This window comes from Chenopodium album, chromosome 24 (genome assembly GCF_948465745.1).
Source record: "Chenopodium album chromosome 24, dcCheAlbu1.1, whole genome shotgun sequence".
NCBI lineage: Eukaryota > Viridiplantae > Streptophyta > Magnoliopsida > Caryophyllales > Amaranthaceae > Chenopodium > Chenopodium album.
Genome location: NC_137857.1, coordinates 37,137,641 through 37,157,072, shown reverse-complemented (window position 1 = coordinate 37,157,072; position 19,432 = coordinate 37,137,641). Strand labels below are relative to the sequence as shown.

Below are 19,432 nucleotides of genomic sequence, written 5' to 3'. Positions count from 1 at the left end.
TAATTTGTGATAAGTTTTAAAAATGTCACGCAAATTAAGTCAAATTAAGCTAAGGTACAAATGTCTAAAAGTCTTTAGTAGATAAATGAAATATATAACTCTAATGTGAGTGAGAAATTAAATGGTGATTTAAATTGGTAGCCTAGTAGAGCATAGATCACCGCAATTCCACATAAGTTTAGGATTGACTACGTGTGTTTAGAGAGCTGAGCCACAAAGGCAAGGGTGAGAATCGATCTCAGGATTTTCTGGAATCGGGAGGGAAGCTCTAATCACTTGAGCTATCCCTCACCCTCAATTAAAGACTTATTTATAATTAAAGATAGCTCACCCTAACTAACCCATTACTCACCCTGAAGCTGAGGTGTCGGCAATTAGTTTAATTAATAGCAGTCCTAGTAAAATGTTAGAACTTCCAAAACTAGAAAGACATGAATCACACATGATGCAATGAAAATGGCATCAAAGACGCTAATATATAATTTAGCTATTATTGAGTTTCTAAAGATTCTATAATTTGTCTTTATTTACTGTTTGTGGCAGGTTCGTCAATCAAATTAATTTCCTTATAATAACAATTATAGAGTATAAAACAAAGGATATTAGATCCGGTAATAATAATAATAATAATAATAATAATAATAATAATAATAAATAATTGTACTCTTTTTGTATTTGTAATTTAAGAGGAGGTTGAACTTTGTACATATATAGTCCATCTATAGTTAAACCTAAAATGTTGTTACCTTTCATATAGTTAGTTATAGATTTAACGCATATAAGTTTTGTGAATTTTGAAATTCACATCGCATGCATTTAGAGCTTGTCGATAAATTAAATAAGTAAGGAGAGTGGATCCTTATTCCTTAAGGGCCGGCCATAAAATCTAGGAAAAATTTATAGACTATACAACAAATACTGTGAAAGAGGGAAGACCTTAAACTAAAGGAGTATATTGTACTTAGCTTAATTATGGAAAATGATAAATGTAGCCCTTAGGGCTATGTATAAGAAGCTCAAAAAGGAAAGATTGAGAAAAAATTAACATTAATTACACCGATTTGCGTGTGATTTTGTCATGAATTCCCAACTTAATTCCATTTGGAGAAGTATATTTAATGCTTATACATAGCTCTAAGGGCTACATATATCATTACCCTTAATTAATCTACTTTAAAAATTACTACCAAAACACGAACTAGTTCGTGTTCCTAGCTAATTTTGATAGTAGAATTGAAGTCTTCTAGAATGAATAACGTGGTGGAGACTAATTAATGAACCTCCTCAATTTAGGATCAGATTATTGACAAAGATAAATTATACGAAGTATATTTATTTTTTTATGATTAGAAAATTGAGATAATATATTTATATTATAAGTAATTTTGTATGGTTTTCTTGTAATCATATATGAACTGTGTCACGACTCAATTATTATTATTATTATTATTATTATTATTATTATTATTATTATTATTATTATTATTATTATTATTATTATTATTATTATTATTATTATTATTATTTTAATAAGCAATTAAGTATAGATGTTCAAACTATGTATCAGGATTCATGGCATAACATTAGGTATCGAATTAAAAACTAGCTAGAGTAGTCTGTGAGCGTTGAAAATGATATTTTTCATATACTTTTTATTTAATTATTTAATCTTTGATTAAATATCGGCTCGCAAGTAAAAAATAGTACGAAGCAGTATTACAATTTTATTGAAAAATGGCTTTACATAACTTTATTACTAGCTCAATCCGATCTTACAAATTATGTACTCCATCCGTCTCTTAATATAAAGTCTCTTTCTACATTTATAGCTCACATAATAAAGAGAAAAATGCTTTTAATTTAGGGACTGAAGTAGTGATAAACAAGAAAGCAATAACATCTTAAAATCTTCATGCATAAGGGTAACAGTTGTCGTAGTGTCTCCCTTGTATATTACACGGTCTTCTATATATACTCCCTCCGTCTCTTTATTAATGTCCACTTTCGATCATTTATTACTTACATAATAAAGAGAAAGTGGACATTAATAAAGAGACGGAGGGAGAAAACCACGAGGTCACCATGTAGAATTCCATAAACATTTTCAATTCATGCAAATATAGGGTTGGTAATATGGGTAAAAATAGTTGCAATTAGAAATTATAGAATATGTTGCTACACAATATACTCTAGCTAATGAAAGCAAAATGCTTATACGAATTACATTATTATGAGTTTAATTATTTGCGCTTTTATTAATTAAAGCAAAATACTACCTCCGTTACATATTATTTGCAACGATTTGACATAAAGTAGAGAGGAAAAATGTCTAATCGCTGCAAATAATATGTAACGGAGGTAGTATATATGATACGCCACGTGAAGAGTATATCTGTTTGAAGCAATAATCCACTGGCTTACTTTGAATAATGTATGTTTACCAACTCCAATTAGTCGCATCTCATAGAACATACTCGTCGAAGTTAACGTAAAAATACAGTATAACTTAATATCAAATTATAAAAACTTATCACAACTAATCTAATATGTATTTAATAGACCTTGTCGATCTCCTCATATAGTGATACAGATCAGATTTGTGGTAGTCTCGTCAAAAATGAAAAAACAAATATGAAAAAAGAAAAAAAAAAAACTAATTCTTTGAACATTAATATGATCATCATTTATCAATAATGTATATTGACGGTCTCAATAATGTACTTATTTTTTTTTTTTTAAAAAAAAAAATTGTACTTTTTTTAATTGATTGACTTTTTGTCTATTCACCTTATAAACTTGATGTCATGATTTACCCAAAACAAAAAAAAAAAAAAAAAAAAAAAAAAAAAAAACCTTGATGTCATGACATCAAATCTTTTCAACTCCAAGCTGGATGTTTGGGGGTAGACCTGGTTATTGGGCGGGGCGGGTGCTGATCGGATCAAAGAGGGTCACATTTTATAGGGTCATTATGGGTCGGGCCAATGCGGGTTAATAGCGGGTCGATAATGGGCGGGCCTATAAAATATCAATTAAAAAAAATATTGAACAAAGCCATTATTAAGTATATATGAATATAAATTTATCTATGTAATTATTTTTACATTATCTATATTCTTTATCAATTAAATTTGAAAAACATTTTGGCCCTATATTGACCATGTCCAATAAGAGCTCTGTCCATTAAAGGCCCTGTCTATTAAAAACCCTTTAAACTTTACCCTAACCCTATTATCATTGGGTTATCCTACCCAATAACCACCTCCATTTGGGGGTGAGGATAAATCTCTTACCCTATGTCAAGTGCCTGCAAGGCTGCAAAAACAAAACTATAAAATGGGTAAATGATGTATTCAAGCCTTGGTTCATGCATATCATGCATAGATGTTTTACCTTAATTGATTGTTATATATATACTTTGTATTATCTAGATATAATTTCTAGGTTGTGTTAATTGTTATCCCCTATAATATACAAGTATATTCTGATTTGATTGAATTTGAGGAAGGAATCGTTATATAATCTATGCAATCAAGAACAATGCAAGAAGTTTGTGCCAATTCAACACATGCCCACAAGGTTTATGTACCACCGCGATAATGGCAGAAAACATAATTAACCATAATTAATTAATTATATATGCATGTAGTATTACAAATTAAATAATGTCAAGAGTGAAAATACATAAATAACAATCCATTAATATTAATATATTGAAGGTAAGTATAAATAAAATATATGATAGTCTATGCATAAATTGGGACTAGATAAAACGGCATCTTTAGGTTGATTATAATCTAGTTTACATTGTATAAAATTTAATTAAATCTCTTTATTGTAAAATATAACCAAAATGACAAAATATTGTTGAAACCAATATGGCACAAAATCACACACCATATATGAAGAGAATATGTTAATTAGATTTGAAACATCTATTCGTCGTAGGACGGTGATTTGCTTTGACTATATGATGCCTAAACTCCATATGAACGTGTGTTGGCCATAGCTTGACATGGTATTTCTATAGATCTTAATTAATAACGTCCGATAATATGATTCAACTAAATTTTAAGTTTTTAACCACTTTATTACAAACATAATAAGTTAAGTTCGGATAAATTTGGACTAAAGAAGCTTTATTGTATGCAAATATAAATATAGATACAATATGTGAAGGAGTTTAGACAAAATAAGTTGAATCAAACTGATGATCGTGTACGAGCTGATCAATCAATCAAAATGTCAACTTGCATATATAGTTGCATAGCCATTGAATAGTAAAATATATAATTTGAGCATAACTACCAAACTTTGATCATCATGGATTTGGTATATATTCCAGTGTGACAATCAAATAGTGTTGGGATTTGATTACGCGATGTAGTCCTAGCATGTAGAATAATAATTAAATTAGCTTGATGATTTGAGCCATCTTATCTAACATCCAAATTTCAGATTATTATACTTGTATGAATGAAGCTTAAATTACTTTCTGTTTGATAAATTAAATTGTTTAATTTGATGACCTTGAAGTTTTTTTATTTTTGCATGACTATTTTACACTAATGACCTCAATGATGAACATGCGCATGTATAAAGTATGTTCCTAGCTAATTCCAACTTAGTATCTTACGTAAACCCGAGGCTAACTTTACAATGTAGTACAAATACCTAACTAATTATATGTGCTCATAATTAAACAAATGAACAAGCATATGGATTGTAGTAATTGTTAGTTAACTAGTCCACCATAATACGAAGTACGGAGTATATAATAGGCACTAGTGCACTACACATTTGGGTACAAGGTATGATAGTGTACAAGTTATGACAGAACCTATGTACAAAGTGAATAAATGGTGAAAAATTGGAGAGACACCACACAAATTGTACAAAGTGGAAATTAAAAGTGAGACATAGGCGTCTAGCACAAATCCACCACCTATTCGCTACCCACGCCCAACCCACCTACTTACTCGCCAAGGTTGGACTGCCATCCCTATCCACAACCACAAGCACCAATTAAACAAATTATAAAATACAAACAGAAAATTTGAACTTGTGACCTAGGGTTTGTTCTGATTGACTGAACTGAGCTGAAATGAACTGAACTGAACTTATTACAGCTGAACTGAACTGAACTGAATATTTTATGAGAGAAGGAAATTAAGATAAGAATTGAACTGAACTGAACTGAATATTTTATGAGAGAAGGAAATTAAGATAAGAATTGAACTGAACTGAACTGAATATTTTATGAGAGAAGGAAATTAAGATAAGAATTGAACTGAACTGAACTGAAAATAAGCTGAAGAGAAAAGGCCCCTACTCCGTATCATACAGTTTAGTCTAAGGTGCACCATTGTGCACCTTAGATATGTGCAACAACGTAAAAAAAATCAACATTACGTTCTATAAAATGAACATTTAGTAAAAAAATATGAACATGAAAAAAATTGAACATTTAATAATAAAAAATGAACACGTAAAAAAAAATGAACATTTAATACTTATAATGCATATGTTTCATAATCATTTTTTTTTATTTGTTCAAATTTTTATGTTCATAATTAAATGCATTATATCATAATAATATTTTATATGTTCATATATAATTTCAAATATTCATAATGTAAATATGTGTTGTTCATGAAATATTAATTAAATCTGTTTATGCATATGTTGTCTTTCTTAAATGTTTATGTTCATATTTTTTTACGTATATGTTCACCTTTTAAATGCTTATATTCACTTTAAGAAAACCAATGCTTACGTTCATATTTTGAAATATTATGTACACTTTCTGAAATGCATAAGTTTATATTTTTTTTATGCCTATGTTCACTTTCTAAAAAGCTAATGTTCACAATTAAGGGAACCTATGCATATATTTTGCATGATTATGTTCATTGATAAAAAAATGCAGAAAATCAGATAAAATTCAATTCATTAGAATTAAGAACATCATATACTACCTCCATTAACATTTAGTTGCAACTTTGGAATATTTTGTCTCTCAAATAATATCCCAAAGTTGCAACTAAATGCTAACGGAGGTAGTATAACCTAATCAATCGAAGTTAATCACAAAGTCACCACATAACAAAATCGAAAATCACACATTTTTAAGCCTATGTTCGCTTTCTGAAAAGCTAATGTTCATATTTTTATGCCTATATTCACCTTCTGACAAGCTAAAGTTCATATTGTACGGTTGTTACACCTATTACACCTATTTTTAGGTTCATGAGTGTGCACCTAAGAATATGCCGCACGCGCGACATCAATCCGATTTTAAGATTTGGGTTCATGACAAATTATTTTGGGCCTATTCGACATATCCAATGGGGCTTATATGAGTTTATCTCACCATATCCATCAAGTTTATACAGAGAAACACTTTATTACTATCTTGCAAATTATCAGTAGACTTCATTCCACTTTCAAGCCATCAACGGCGTACAAAACTTGCGAAATTCACTAAGCTAGGCTATATTAGAAGGAGATTATCGCCTAACTTGTAAGTTATTACTTAAATACTTGTACTTTAAATAATTAATATTCTTGCACACCAACTGTTCGATAGATTGTCTCAACCAGTTTTTTATTTTTTGGGTGCACTTTACTGTTCAATGCTCTATATTAAGGTGACATTTAACCTGTATTAAGGTAGTTTTTACATGTTTTGATTTTTTTATTGCACATCAAAAGTAATTTTATGGTGTTCTAATATGGATAGAAGGGAACTTATGTCTACTATTGGGATTTTGTTTGAGGGAAATCGTTCCAATGGAAAAGTTTGTACTCGTAAAGTCCGATAAGGGTATAAAGGTTAATTTTTTAATGTGAAAATGACACATAAGATAGTTTAGAGATTGGTAATGTCAGCAATGTTTTATTTTATTTTAGTAATAGTTAATACTTTCTCTGTACTTTAACGATCAATAACTTCAATTCTCCATAAATAAAAATTATAAAAGTTACGTAGTATATATTATGATAGTACTTATTGAGACGAATCCAAAAAGATCTTACATGAATATATTTTTCCTTACATATTGTTCACAAAAGACGGTCAAAGGAGGGGTGGTGAATAGTGTAAAAGTCATAGCGGGTTAAGTAATAAAGAACGGAGGAAGTACCTAATATACCAGAAGCAGGTGCTACGTGGGAGCCTTGGGAGGTGGGAGGCTAGGTGGAAGTCTTGTCATACGATTGGCAGATGGTACGTCTTAGCCGAAAGCTGCTCTCCATGTTGATGGGAGTGATGCCTATAGTAGATTAGTATAGCTCAAGTGATTAGAGTTTCTCTATCGATTTCAAGAAATCTTAGGATTGATCCTCATCTTCTCCCTTGTGGCTCTCTAAACACCAAAAAAAAAAAATAGTAGATAGGGTCCAAATTCGTGGATCCAGTCCATTTAACCAATATATCCAATGAGAAAGTGTGATCACAATTAAGCATGTAACATTAAATCTCGTGCAAGACATTCTTTAGCTACACTTATATCATTTGATTCAATAACAAAATGATCTTATAACACTAGGACATATGCATTAAATCCATTAGTAATGATTAATGAGACATTGAATCACTCGAGTCACTTGTCACTCTCGTGGTTAGACCTTCATGTAGGGGTAAAATTTTCCTGAATAGAGTGTCTTTCTATGACACTTCAGGCGTTTTTCCTCCAAATCTCTTCATTATACCCCAACACATTTGTCAGTTTTGCATAACGAATGAGACTAGAAAAACCAAAGGATGTTATGGTGAAGATGGAAATTGACTAGAATAATGTCACTCTAAGAGATGCATCCTGAAGTTACATACAAACCAAAAATGTTATATTATGTAGAAGTCTCAGAAAGAAATAAATAAATGGTGGCCGTGCAAACATATGTACGGATCATATTTTACATAAAGCAGCATATAGATAGCCAGAGATTAGCTAGCTATGCTGCAGAAAATTCTTCCTCAAGTCTCATCAGTGATGTACGCTCTTGGTGGAATCTAACATCTACGAATTTGCCGTTCAAGGAAACTGGGGCATCATCAGAATTCAGAATGACCCTTGCATGCTCAATAAGTAATGCTTGAACAGAAAAGAATAAATATAAAGACTTAAGAAAAAATTCTAATGTATTTACTATTTTATAGGTTAATATTATAATTTTAGTAAAGGAGTTGATCACTTAATCTTCCATGGGATCGGTCTCTATTTCTTGAGCTAACTCCCTTGTTAGGCTGTCTGCGCGCTCATCTTGTCCTCCTGCAAAAGAATAGACTTTAAAGGCAAACTGGAAAGCCCTCCAGAGCATCTTGGCGCAAACATTTTTCTGCCCTCCTGCTTTGGACCAAGCTTGATCATTTGATGCTGCCTTTGCATCTCTTCTCTCCTGTAATTCCAAATTAAAAACAAAAAAACAAAAATTGACTTGTATTAGTTCTGTTTTCTGTTATTAAATCCCGCAAGCTTCATTTCATTCTAAGTATGTGTATGTGTCAGATATGATTCTTGATTGTCCAACATTGGTATATAAAACCTTCACTTCTTTTGGATTTATTGCATAGTTGAGCTCAACACATGGACATGTACTTGTGTTTGACATGAGCATTTGTTTTACTTGGACAAAAGAGGATAGATGTAAAACTAAAAATATGTAATATGGTTGGTTTGGCTTAACTACCTTTAGTGCCAATTCCATGCAGCTTGATGAGACGTCCACCATTGCTTCCTTAATCTTAACGAGAATTTGAAAGTCAAAATGAATGTTGTGGCTTTGAAACTTCTTTGCTTCTTCATCTTTGGTCCGTTCCAAACCTTCCAGTTCTCCTTTAATCTGAATGAAATTAAAGTTTGTTATGTTGAGTTGTACTGATTGTTGCTACATTTAACATGATAGCCAAACTAAAATCTTATCCTTGATATTGCTCCTAAGGTTGATTTACCTTGTTGAAGTATTTCTCGACTTTGTCAAGAAGCTGGGCCAAAGGAGACTCCATTTTCCAGTTTTGTAATTCAGATAATATTCCATCAAGTTTTTTATACAATGCTGCTGCCATCCTCAAGGCTTCTAGTTTTTTGACTGGGAAACCTTCAAACCTTGCAAAAACCTGGCTCTCGTCTGTGAGGACTTCAAGTGTGGATTCTACTTTCTGATAGAATTTAAGCAGTTCATTCATGTCCTTTGTCTGGAATGAGCTCAGAGTACCTTGCATCTCCTTAATTGTTTTTCCATACTTTTCAACATCTTCCTCAATTTGCATGAAGTATGCTGACCTGAAAGTTCAGAATGGCAGTAATCAAGTAGTGTTCTTCAATGCTACACAGTCCTAAAATAGAATGTGAAAAACAGTCATAATTCAGCTACCTTTTAGTCATCTCTGCAAGTGCATCGGCCATGCTCTGTCCTCCACCAGAACTACCATTACTCCCTCCTCCTTTTTTCCCTTGAGAAGATTTTCCTGTTAAAGATGAACCTTCCACCTTTCCCTTGAGCAAACGGTATAAGTTTCCCATGTGAGATGACCTTTTCAATTTTGTGGTGCTCTTTGCACGTAGGGACCTAGCACCCGGAGGAGGTGGTGGTGGTCCACCTCCTTTACCAGGCATAGGTGGTGGTGGTGCTTGTGGGCCACCCTTCGAGCCCAATGGAGGTGGTGGTGGAGGTGGTGTAGCCCCACCAGGAGGTGGTGGAGGAGGGGGGGCCCTTGAACCAGGGGGTGGAGGTGGTGGTGGAGCTCTTGCTCCGAGAGGCGGTGGAGGTGGAGGGGCCCTTGAACCAGGGGGTGGAGGTGGTTGTGGAACTCCCACACTAGGAGGTGGTGGAGGTGGAGGGGCCCTTAAACTAGGGGGTGGAGGTGGAGCTCCGACACTATGTGGTGGTGGAGGAGGGGCCTTTGAACAAGGGGGTGGAGGTGGTGGCGGAGGTGATGGGACTGCAGCCATAGATGGAAGTGTTGCACTAGGAGGGGGTGGAGGAGGAGGCCTTGAGTTGTAAGGAAGTGATGGAGCACTGGAAACGGATGGAGGAGGTGGTGGTGGTGGTGGATTCCTTGAATTTAACGGTGGAGGTGGGGGTGGGGGAGGAGCTATTGCATTATTAGGTGGTGGAGGGGGTGCAGTTGATTGTGGTGGTGGTGGAGGTTGTGGTGGGGGTGAGTGCAACTGTTTGACCGGTGGAAATGATGACATGACAGTTGGTGACGATGGGGTAGATGGTGGTGGTGTAATTACTTCTTCTGATGGAAGTTGAACTTGTAAATTTGGTTTTAGTGATTGTTTTAGGTTCTCTTGATCACTGGACTCCAACTTGGATTTTGCTGATGGTGGTTGAAGTGCCTCATTACTATCCATGTCTATGATCATGGGAACTGACCCTTGTTCTGTATCCGCCTCAGTCTTTACCTCACTATTCCCTTTTTTCCCATCTTCCATTGGAATGATAGTTGGCCCTTTGCTATTCTTCTGGTTCTGCATATTATTCTGAAGGATCATATGGAAAGAGAGGCGCTTCCAATCCATTGCACTCAATTTCTCTACTGCTTGAACCCTGAGATCCCAAAGACGAGGGGGAGAATAACTACCATACTCTCCATATCTTGGGGACTCAGGTAGGACGGAAGTTGGGGTGTGAGGTGAAGCACAAGTTGACGGACCTAGATCAAAAGATCTCCTGTCAAAAGAGATGGACCTTGAGCTTAAGCTTCGGCTTGGGCTTGAGCATGAGCTATAGTCCTTCTTTGGTTCATCCTCTTCCATTACATCAAACCTCTCTTTTGCTGTCCTGTTAATGCAGTCCAATATAGTCACCACTATCTTAGCTGCAAGACAAAGAGCATCCTATCTTAGTAAGCGGAATTCTGTAGTAATTAAGCATACTTGAAAGAATTTAAACATACCGAGTTCCTCCAAGGGGATTTTTTCAACATTGCTATACTTGAACTTGTCCCTCACCCTAGGATCTTCTATCCATGCTGAATCTCCCACACATTTTAGGACTTCATAAAAGCTGATCAATCCCTGATTAATCATAATGAGATATTTGTTTAATGAGCTTGCTAAACCTCTTGGATATATACGCTCTACTCAGTTGGCATTAGTAATTAATGGCAATGATATGAATCCATGTTTAGTGTAGTTATGAATTTTACAAATCTTTATGGCTTGGGTTATGCATATGCTACCTCATTTCTAAGTTTGTTTTTCTTGATAGAATTTCTTTAACTGTCAGATTTGCTTTAGAAAAGCTAATAACTGGTAATACAAATTGTATTGTAAAAACATGTTTGAGATAGAGTTGCATTACTACAGACGTTGGGTTGATGATATTCTGTGCAGAACTACACACATATCTTTACTTTTACCATCCTTCAATACTTTTTTACCAAATGGGCTATCAGGAGATTGAACAGAAAATTTACTAACCTCGTGTGTGTTTCTCTCCTTCAGTTTTGCTGTTGGAACACAGTGTACAAATTCAGGGTACATTCGATGAAGATCCTCTCCTGTCAAAATTAGCAGCTGCAGGAACGAAAGACAATGATGTAAGTTTCAACAATTAGTGTCAAAGAAGCATTTTTTTTAAGAAAAGTTGGGACACCTCATGTATTGGAACAGAACCACTTAGGGGAGGAATATCAAAGATGTCCCTAAAAGTCATGATCCTCTTCCTCAGCTCCATGAACATTAGAATGTTGTTGCCATTGCTTTCTCTGTTGCCTGACTTGGGAGTCGGGCTTTCCATCTCTTTCTGTTGTTTGACATGCGTATTAGACAGCTTAGTCGGCTGCAAGACAAAAAATTCATCTAATTTGATCAGCCATATTGATAATTTTAAATTCAGGCTTACCCATACAATCTTGTTGGAGCCTTAGAAGGAATACATATAAGAATTGAAGGTTTAAGTAATATTTTTGATGTATTTGAGGGTTTAATGATCATTTTCTTGGACAACATGGTGAATGACAGAATTTAGCAGATATAGCTGTGTATCAATTAGGAATTCATAAAATATGGAAGCAAAGAATGTTAGCTTAGAAATGATCATGGTTTATTGTTTTTGTTTTTTGGAATCGAGGTTTATGATGTTCTTACGAAAAGGATGAAGATTATATTGGTTTAGGAACTTTACCATGATAAATTACTGATGATGAAGATATTTAATGCAAGATTGACACAACTATCTCATATACATCATTATCTGGGTTTGTTTGCATTTGCAGGTTGCTAAACTTTTTTTTGCTTATGCTCCAAAATTCTGATAAACTTTACTACAAGAATGTAGAAATGTTCTAAGAAGAAAAGCCACCAATATACCTGCAATTTGACCGTTCTTCGACGAAACAACGAAGGAATACAGGAAGTGGCTCCAGCCATTGTAAGGTCAGGATGACTTTTTATTTTATACTATTTTCTTCATTAAATTAATTAATTTTTTTGGTATTTTGATGATGATCTTGATATGAAAATCAAATGACGCGTTCCACTACACCTGTATAGGTAGAATAATTAATTCCAAAGATGATAAAATAGTGCAATAAAAAGGAGAAAAATGATCAACAATAAAAGAATGTTTCAACGTTCAAAAAACTGTAATTAATTCAAAATAGGCGTGCAGGACATTTTTGTTCAGAATATTGTAAGGAAAAGAAAGGGGTCGGGGTGGGGAGGAGGGTGGCTCTCCACAAAAGAGAGAACCTGAGAAAGATTTTTCTTTAAGGAGGTACCTAAGAGGCTAAGACAACGGTTTCAAAATTATCTGGAAATTTACCTGTTTAGTTTATGATTTTCTGTTTTAGAACAGAAATTTTAGATAAGGCCTCCTTATTACCCCCATTATGAACTCCTAAAACATTTCCATGGTAGACAGCTCAGAGGTCAATACACTATCTGTAAAGCCCCTTTTGTTACCTTGTTTGGGTTTATTTTTCAGGTTAAAATTTTTAAAATAAGGCTTCTTATTTTTAGAAATGCTGTTATATAATTACTATTTTCTTGGTTAATTGCTGTAATTTTTTCATCTGTTATTTTCCTCTATGGTTAAAATAGAATCTGATCATCACAATTGATAATTACATACAGTGATTAAAAGTAAAAGAATTTCAATCATGCCAATCAAAAATAGTGATGTAATATAAATACAAGGTTTTAGATATTGAGCTTAGTCGATTTAAATTCTGATATGTATGCATTATACAATATTTATTACATGAGTATCTTCATTGTACAATAGGTCTAGTACAACCAAAGTTATTTTTTGGTTCATATGCTCACAAGGTAGCATATACACAAAAATTAAAAAATTCATATTAAAAAAATAACCTTAGTTGTACCATGGACAAGGTGCAACCGTACAACCCATTGTACATATAAAATTTCCCTTTATTAAGGACCAAATTTCCCTCTATTAGTCTTATTGATCATTTGATTTTATTTAATTATTTTGAAGGGAAATATCTACCTAATTAAGTCACATACGGAGTATATGTGATATATCCATGGTTATATCAGAAAATCTCTAAATATTATTTGCAACTATATGGTGAATATTGTATAATTTCTTGATCTCAATATCATTTCTTGTCAATATCATACAAATAAGTTCTTATATTGCCTCAATTTCAAAGACATACATAATCAAAGAAGTAAATCTAATAACTCAGTAGGTCTCAGTAATATTAGATCCCTTTATGATTTTAAGTCACTTTCTAAGAAAATGAAACATGAAGGAAAATATTTTGGATGTTTGTCAATATGGCTTGTATTACAATCAGGGTTGAATACAGTAAACAACTAAAAACATTGCGGCTTGAAATTCTGTCAACAACAAATATATTGATTAAAAATGAAATTTCAAATTTTCAAATTAAAAGTTAGAGAAGCAAATAGCTTGACCCTGATAGATTTGACTGTTCAACACACTTTAGTTTAGTAATTAGGAACCAGGTTTAGACAAAAGCAATCTTGAATTAGATGAACTGGTAGCCATACCGACCTGCATAATTTGAAAGGGACTAAAGAACCTTAAAAGAAACTTCGTTAAACCATAGACCATTCTTTTGATCAATTAGCTCCATATTGAATCATGCATTGTATATGTCCTGCCTTATGCGCTCCTCCACCTCTGATTTGGGTTGAGTTGGGTTGAGTTGAGTGCCAGCGCTCCTCCACCTCTGATTCAGGGAGATTGTTAGAGTTTATTAAGGCTACTTTACTTGCAAAAGTTAATTGCAGTAGTTATACTATACATCTTTGTATGAATCATGGTTGTGTCAATACATGATGCTAGACACAAGGGTGTTCGATGATCAAACTCGAGCTGCTCTGGAAAATTTCTCTTACCAAGGCTGATTCTAATTGTTGTCTTCTATATGTACAAACAATACATATTCAACCTTCTCTAGCTAAATCTTTGCATCTAGAAGCAAGCTTTTGTCTGGTTCCTAAGTGCGATGAATTTTTATTGTTCATCACAGGGATTTATCAGGGGGTCATTTATTTGCTTATCAGGGCTGTGATGAACATATTGGCCTAACATGTAGTTTTTTTATGTTGAAATTCCATTTTATGTTTGTTTAATGAGTTTCATAAGATTATCGTTCACACTTCTGATGGAAAACACAAGATGTGTTAATTTGAGTAAGGAAATTTGCAGTGAAATATGGAAATTATATGTGAGCTTGCTGAAGCCATTGGTGAAAGAGAAACTGACATTATTTTCACTTTGGAAGTGTCTTGTGGAAACTGCAAAGTGGGCTGAAAGAGTGCAAGTTATACAAATTTTGGTAATTCTTCTTGGCACCATCTAATGCTTTGCTGTTATCTAGTGTAGTATGCTTATTGAATATATTCCCTAAGAAAAAATTTCTTATTACACCTTATATATAATTGAGTGTTGTATGTTGTTAATCCTTCCAATAATGTGATCACAGGACCGGAAGGTTTGCATAAAAGATAAAACTGGGGACAATAGTGAAGATATTGGGTTTCTAGCTTGTGATGGAGCTGCAGTGCTTTCATAGTCCCTCTTTATACAAGTCCATTGTTGAATTGGTTTCTTAAAATGTTGTAGACAATAGTGAAGACATTGGGTTTTCTAGCTTGTGATGGAGCTTTGAAAACAGATGGATTAATGCTGAAAGTGTCCCTCAGGCAAGCGTAGGTTTGCTGCTAGAGGGTAGCCAAATCGAACACTAAAGGCTGGTTACAGTAGCAGGTACTGTGGTAGGATTGGATGGAATTTTGAAACTTACTTTTGTCATATTCCTGTATAAGTTTAAAGGGCTTGTTTTTATTTAAGATAATATATCATCTTGGAACACAAAAATAAGAGTTTTTCCATTGTTGAATCATATAGGATGGACAATGTTTGTATAAAAAAGAACATATGGAATCTTATATGAGATACTTGTCTGAGTTTTTTTTATTATATCTCCTTTACACAAAATAACTTATGCTTTTTATTAATACATGTCAAGTCTTGTTTCAGCTCTCCCAAAGATTGAACTGCTCCGATCTTAATCACAAAATATGTTAAGTCTGTTAATTTTCATCGAACCTGCAGCATACAGTATAACAGTACCAGAGGAAACAGAGAAGTGCTACTGAAGTACTGATAGGGGTTAACTTAACAGCATTACTCAACTACTCAAATAGAATGGCAAATGCATTTCACAGCAAATGTAGAATGTCGTTCAGATTGAATCCAGCAGGAAATTGTGAAGGTCCACTGTCTTGAGTTCCTGAACCTGACTCCTAAATCTCATGAACATCTTCTGCAATTTTGTCAAGGACGGTTGTTTTGATCCAGCATGTATCATGCATTCTTGCTGATTCGTGGTGCGGTGGTTCGAGAATCATTGACACTGAAAGCAGTGCTTAGTGCAGTTCATGGTGGTTTTCACTCCAGAGTGAGTATCACTGAGAATGATAAAGGGCAAGTACTGGTAACTATGGTCTCACTATTTCTCTTTGCTTTCACTGTCCTAAAACACATGCCATTTGAGTATGGAACAAATGTATTAGAGTTTTAAGAAATAAAAAACATGGTTAGAATATATATTAAAGAATAATAATTCAGATTTGCAGACTATTTTGTCAAGTGGCTTCTTGCATAATATATTTGTGATTAGTTAAATCCGAAATATATGAACACAAGAATGATGAGTTAGACATAAAAATACTACAAGGAGATTAACGCGGCTTATGATTTAATGTTTTAAATTGCTTTATATATACTTTGTGTAAATAGCAGATGTGATAATGATAATAATAATAATAGACCAAAATTATTAATATTATTGACTTGATATCTCTGATGATCGTGGTAAGGTGCATGTGCTTAATAGCTAAGAAAACATGTATTGAATGCAAATGCTTTATTATATATGTTGTGTGTCCAATCTGTCCAAAATTAGCATTCATTTTGACGGCATCATTTGAACTAGTAACGTGACTACTTAATTCAAGCGTGCAGAGTAAGTTACTTTCAGGAAGAGAAGATGATTGGCTAGGTATGCAGTATGTGTTTTTTAAAAATTTATATCCAAATTTCAATCAAAAGAAATAAACTGTTATCAAATTCTTTTGGAAAAAAAATAGCCTTTCACATTGATTTATTCAAGTTCTGAACATCTACCAGCCAACCAACGTAGGCATTTTATATTTATAATACTTGTTTTTTTTTTTCTTTGAAAGCATCAATGACAATTTGGTCAACTTCTGATTCAAGCATAATCACGATATATACCAGATGTACTAGCTACTTCTCCGTCTCCTGATCCAACTCCAAAACTAAACACAAGACCGCGATCTTCATCAACATAATCAACCCCTTTTGGTGGAGCTACACCCTGGACAACCCGTCGATATAGTCCAATACGGTGGGAAAGGGGTGTAGCTCCACCACCACTTTGTAGTAGATTGCAAAAAATATTACAACCTCTCTTAGTTTCATCAAGATTAGAAGTTCCTTGCGTGGTTAAAAAAAAATGGTTCGTGAACGTTGTGCTACACCGCCTATGACTTTGCTTGGTAAAGATGATGAGCCATTACTACCACTTATGCCTGGCAATGGAGGTAAACCCTCACCTCCCTTGTCTGGAAAAGGAGGTGGGCCGCCACCACCTCCACCGAAGTTTATAAGCAAGAAGAAAGCCACAACAAGTTTAAAGAGGTCTACTGAAATGGGTAACTTATTTCGGCTCTTAAGGGGGTTTATGGAAGGATCCTGTCTAGGAGAGGGATCATCTCGAGGAAGGAAGACGGGTGGTGGGAGTAATGGCGGATCTAGTGGAGGACAAAGCATGAATGATGCACTAGCAGAAATAGCCAGAAGGTACGACTGTACATAGCTAGCTTAGTTTGCAAGAATATGTCTCTTCAAAATTTGTTTAACTGTGGCTTATTTCAGGTCAACTTACTTCCAGCAAATTGAAGATGATGTAAGAACACATGATAAGACAATTAAGGGGATTCAGTCTTCTCTTAGCTCATTCAAAACAAAGGACATGGATGTACTACTTAAATTCTACCAAGAAGTAGAATCAAAACTCGACATCCTAACAGATGAAAGCCAGGTCTTAATCTTGATCAATAATTATGCTAGTGTATCTCTTGCTTTTGTAAAATGATATTGATTTGTAATCTTGTATAGCAGGTTCTAGCGAGGTTTGAAGGCTTCCCGGTGAAGAAGTTAGATGCCTTGAGGATGGCTGCAGTGCTATACAAAAAACTGAGTGCAACTCTATCTGAGCTACATAACTGGAAAATCGAGTCACCTCTGGCTCAGCTTCTTGATAAAGTTGAGAAATACTTCAACAAGGTGACTGAAAGACAGATACACTTTCATATACTTCGTACTAGTATTTGAAATCTTAACTACTGTTGTTGTCACCAGTTCACCACTACAACATAAAGCCCAAAATTTTGAGCTGAACTTTAACTAACAGCAGCTTCTATCAGTTCTATGTATTCATTTCAGCTTTTTGTGTACACTGGTTTAGTCTATAGGTCTTTGAAATAGAAGCAATAGCCAACGGCATCTTATAGGATTTCGAAGAACTTAGCATACTTAAAATTAATTATTTGGTGGTCTAGGGAATGAATGAAAAGGGTTATTACAGATCATATATATAAATTACTTACATAACAAAAGCATTTGTTATTTGATTATCCAACTTAAACCACTGCATTATTCATTATAATTTACCTAATTAATTTTTATATATCTAAAAGAAAATGGGCAAAGTAGATGGGAAATATATGTTATTGTAGAGAAGTGAAGTGAATTTATAAGCTGAAATATTGATGGATATGTATGGAGGTTAGTTTAAAACATAGTACAATGAAAAGGGACGATTAAGGGGGTAATAATTTTGTTTTGGTGCAATATTTCACTAACAGCAGATTAATGCAGATTAAAGGGGAAATGGAAGCCATAGAACGAACCAAAGATGAGGAAGATAAGAAATTTCAGAGCCATGGCATCCACTTGGACTTCAACATTATCTTAAAGATCAAGGAAGCCATGGTGAATGTCTCATCAAGCTGCATTGAGCTGGCTCTCAAGGTAATTATGTAAATCAACCACTTATTTATTTTTATTTATCTCCAGCTAACCTTAGCTTCTTTAGTGAAAAACATATATACCCTTCTTGACTCCCTCAACTTGGCTGTTTTCCACTTTTCTCCATCCTAGGAGAAGAGGGAAGCTAAGGCAGAAATAAATGATCAAACTTTGTCAAAAGCAAGAAATCAACAGAAGAAAGTAGACACTGAAACTCTTTGGAGGATTTTCCAGTTCTCTTTTAAAGTGTATTCTTTTGCTGGAGGGCAAGATGAGCGCGCTGAAAGGTTGGCAAAAGAGCTAGCTAAAGAGATACAGGCTGACCCCATGAAGGATTAACTTGTCCATTAATCAACTGCACACATAATATTAATCGCATGTCTGCTGTACATGAATTATAAGTTAAACTTAGTTGTTTATTCCTGAATCATCAATCCACTAGTTAAGGGACAACTGTGAAGCCTACTTTCCTGCATACTGAAATCTTAATTGTTTGTTCCTGATGAATCATCAACTCACAAGCCAAGGGATACTGTGATGCCTTTTCCTCTGCAGAATGCAGTACATATATCAGAAGTCTAAGTGTCTAACCACTACTTCGTGCATGGCTGTTCAAACTTGAGGGTGCATTTATGAGTCAAAGTCATAGTAAAAGTAGAATGACATCAGTTTCATGACTGTTTGTCATAGATTTGAGTAGATGCCCACAGAATGTGCATCAATGGTAGTTTCATCGATTAAAAATACTTCAGGACAAGAACTGAGGAGCAATATGAAATATCTTGAGTTAAGTCAGGCTGCTGAAACAATTGGAAACATCATCTGGAGTAAACTTTGTATTGGGAATGGGCATTGAATG

General features: G+C 34.1%; 2 protein-coding genes and 1 long non-coding RNA gene across 3 annotated transcripts; 2 read left to right on the top strand and 1 right to left on the bottom strand.

Annotated features, from left to right (window-relative positions):
* The first annotated feature begins 6,403 nt into the window (after positions 1-6,403).
* LOC145612337 (uncharacterized) lies at positions 6,404-12,335 on the top strand. Its single transcript, XR_014106579.1, has 3 exons — positions 6,404-6,523; positions 11,457-11,551; positions 12,230-12,335. It is a non-coding gene; the product is annotated as an uncharacterized LOC145612337 (long non-coding RNA).
* On the bottom strand, positions 8,186-12,383 carry LOC145612336 (uncharacterized). Its single transcript, XM_081667707.1, has 8 exons — positions 12,324-12,383; positions 11,608-11,793; positions 11,433-11,528; positions 10,907-11,027; positions 9,376-10,828; positions 8,954-9,284; positions 8,692-8,844; positions 8,186-8,400 (listed from the first exon to the last, which is right to left on the bottom strand). Exons 1-8 carry the CDS (start codon positions 12,381-12,383, stop codon positions 8,197-8,199), a joined length of 2,604 nt encoding a protein of 867 aa, XP_081523833.1. The 3' UTR covers positions 8,186-8,196.
* A 4,434-nt stretch (positions 12,384-16,817) lies between these two features.
* Positions 16,818-18,912, top strand: LOC145611026 (uncharacterized protein At4g04980-like). Its single transcript, XM_081666265.1, has 5 exons — positions 16,818-17,343; positions 17,419-17,584; positions 17,665-17,829; positions 18,424-18,576; positions 18,706-18,912. The coding sequence occupies exons 1-5, from the start codon at positions 16,997-16,999 to the stop codon at positions 18,910-18,912; spliced, it is 1,038 nt and encodes a 345-aa protein (XP_081522391.1). The 5' UTR covers positions 16,818-16,996.
* Positions 18,913-19,432: the final 520 nt, after the last annotated feature.

Bases quoted from the DNA above. Each gene is read 5' to 3' on its own strand.
- LOC145612336 (XM_081667707.1), bottom strand. From the start codon at position 12,383: ATGGCTGGAGCCACTTCCTGTATTCCTTCGTTGTTTCGTCGAAGAACG. The intron at 11,794-12,323 runs GTATATTGGTGG...TTTGTCTTGCAG, and splicing joins GAAGAACGGTCAAATTGCAG to CCGACTAAGCTGTCTAATAC. The intron at 10,829-10,906 runs GTATGTTTAAAT...TTTGTCTTGCAG, and splicing joins AATCCCCTTGGAGGAACTCG to CTAAGATAGTGGTGACTATA.
- LOC145611026 (XM_081666265.1), top strand. From the start codon at position 16,997: ATGGTTCGTGAACGTTGTGCTACACCGCCTATGACTTTGCTTGGTAAA. The intron at 17,344-17,418 runs GTACGACTGTAC...GGCTTATTTCAG, and splicing joins CTAGCAGAAATAGCCAGAAG to GTCAACTTACTTCCAGCAAA. The intron at 17,585-17,664 runs GTCTTAATCTTG...CTTGTATAGCAG, and splicing joins TCCTAACAGATGAAAGCCAG to GTTCTAGCGAGGTTTGAAGG.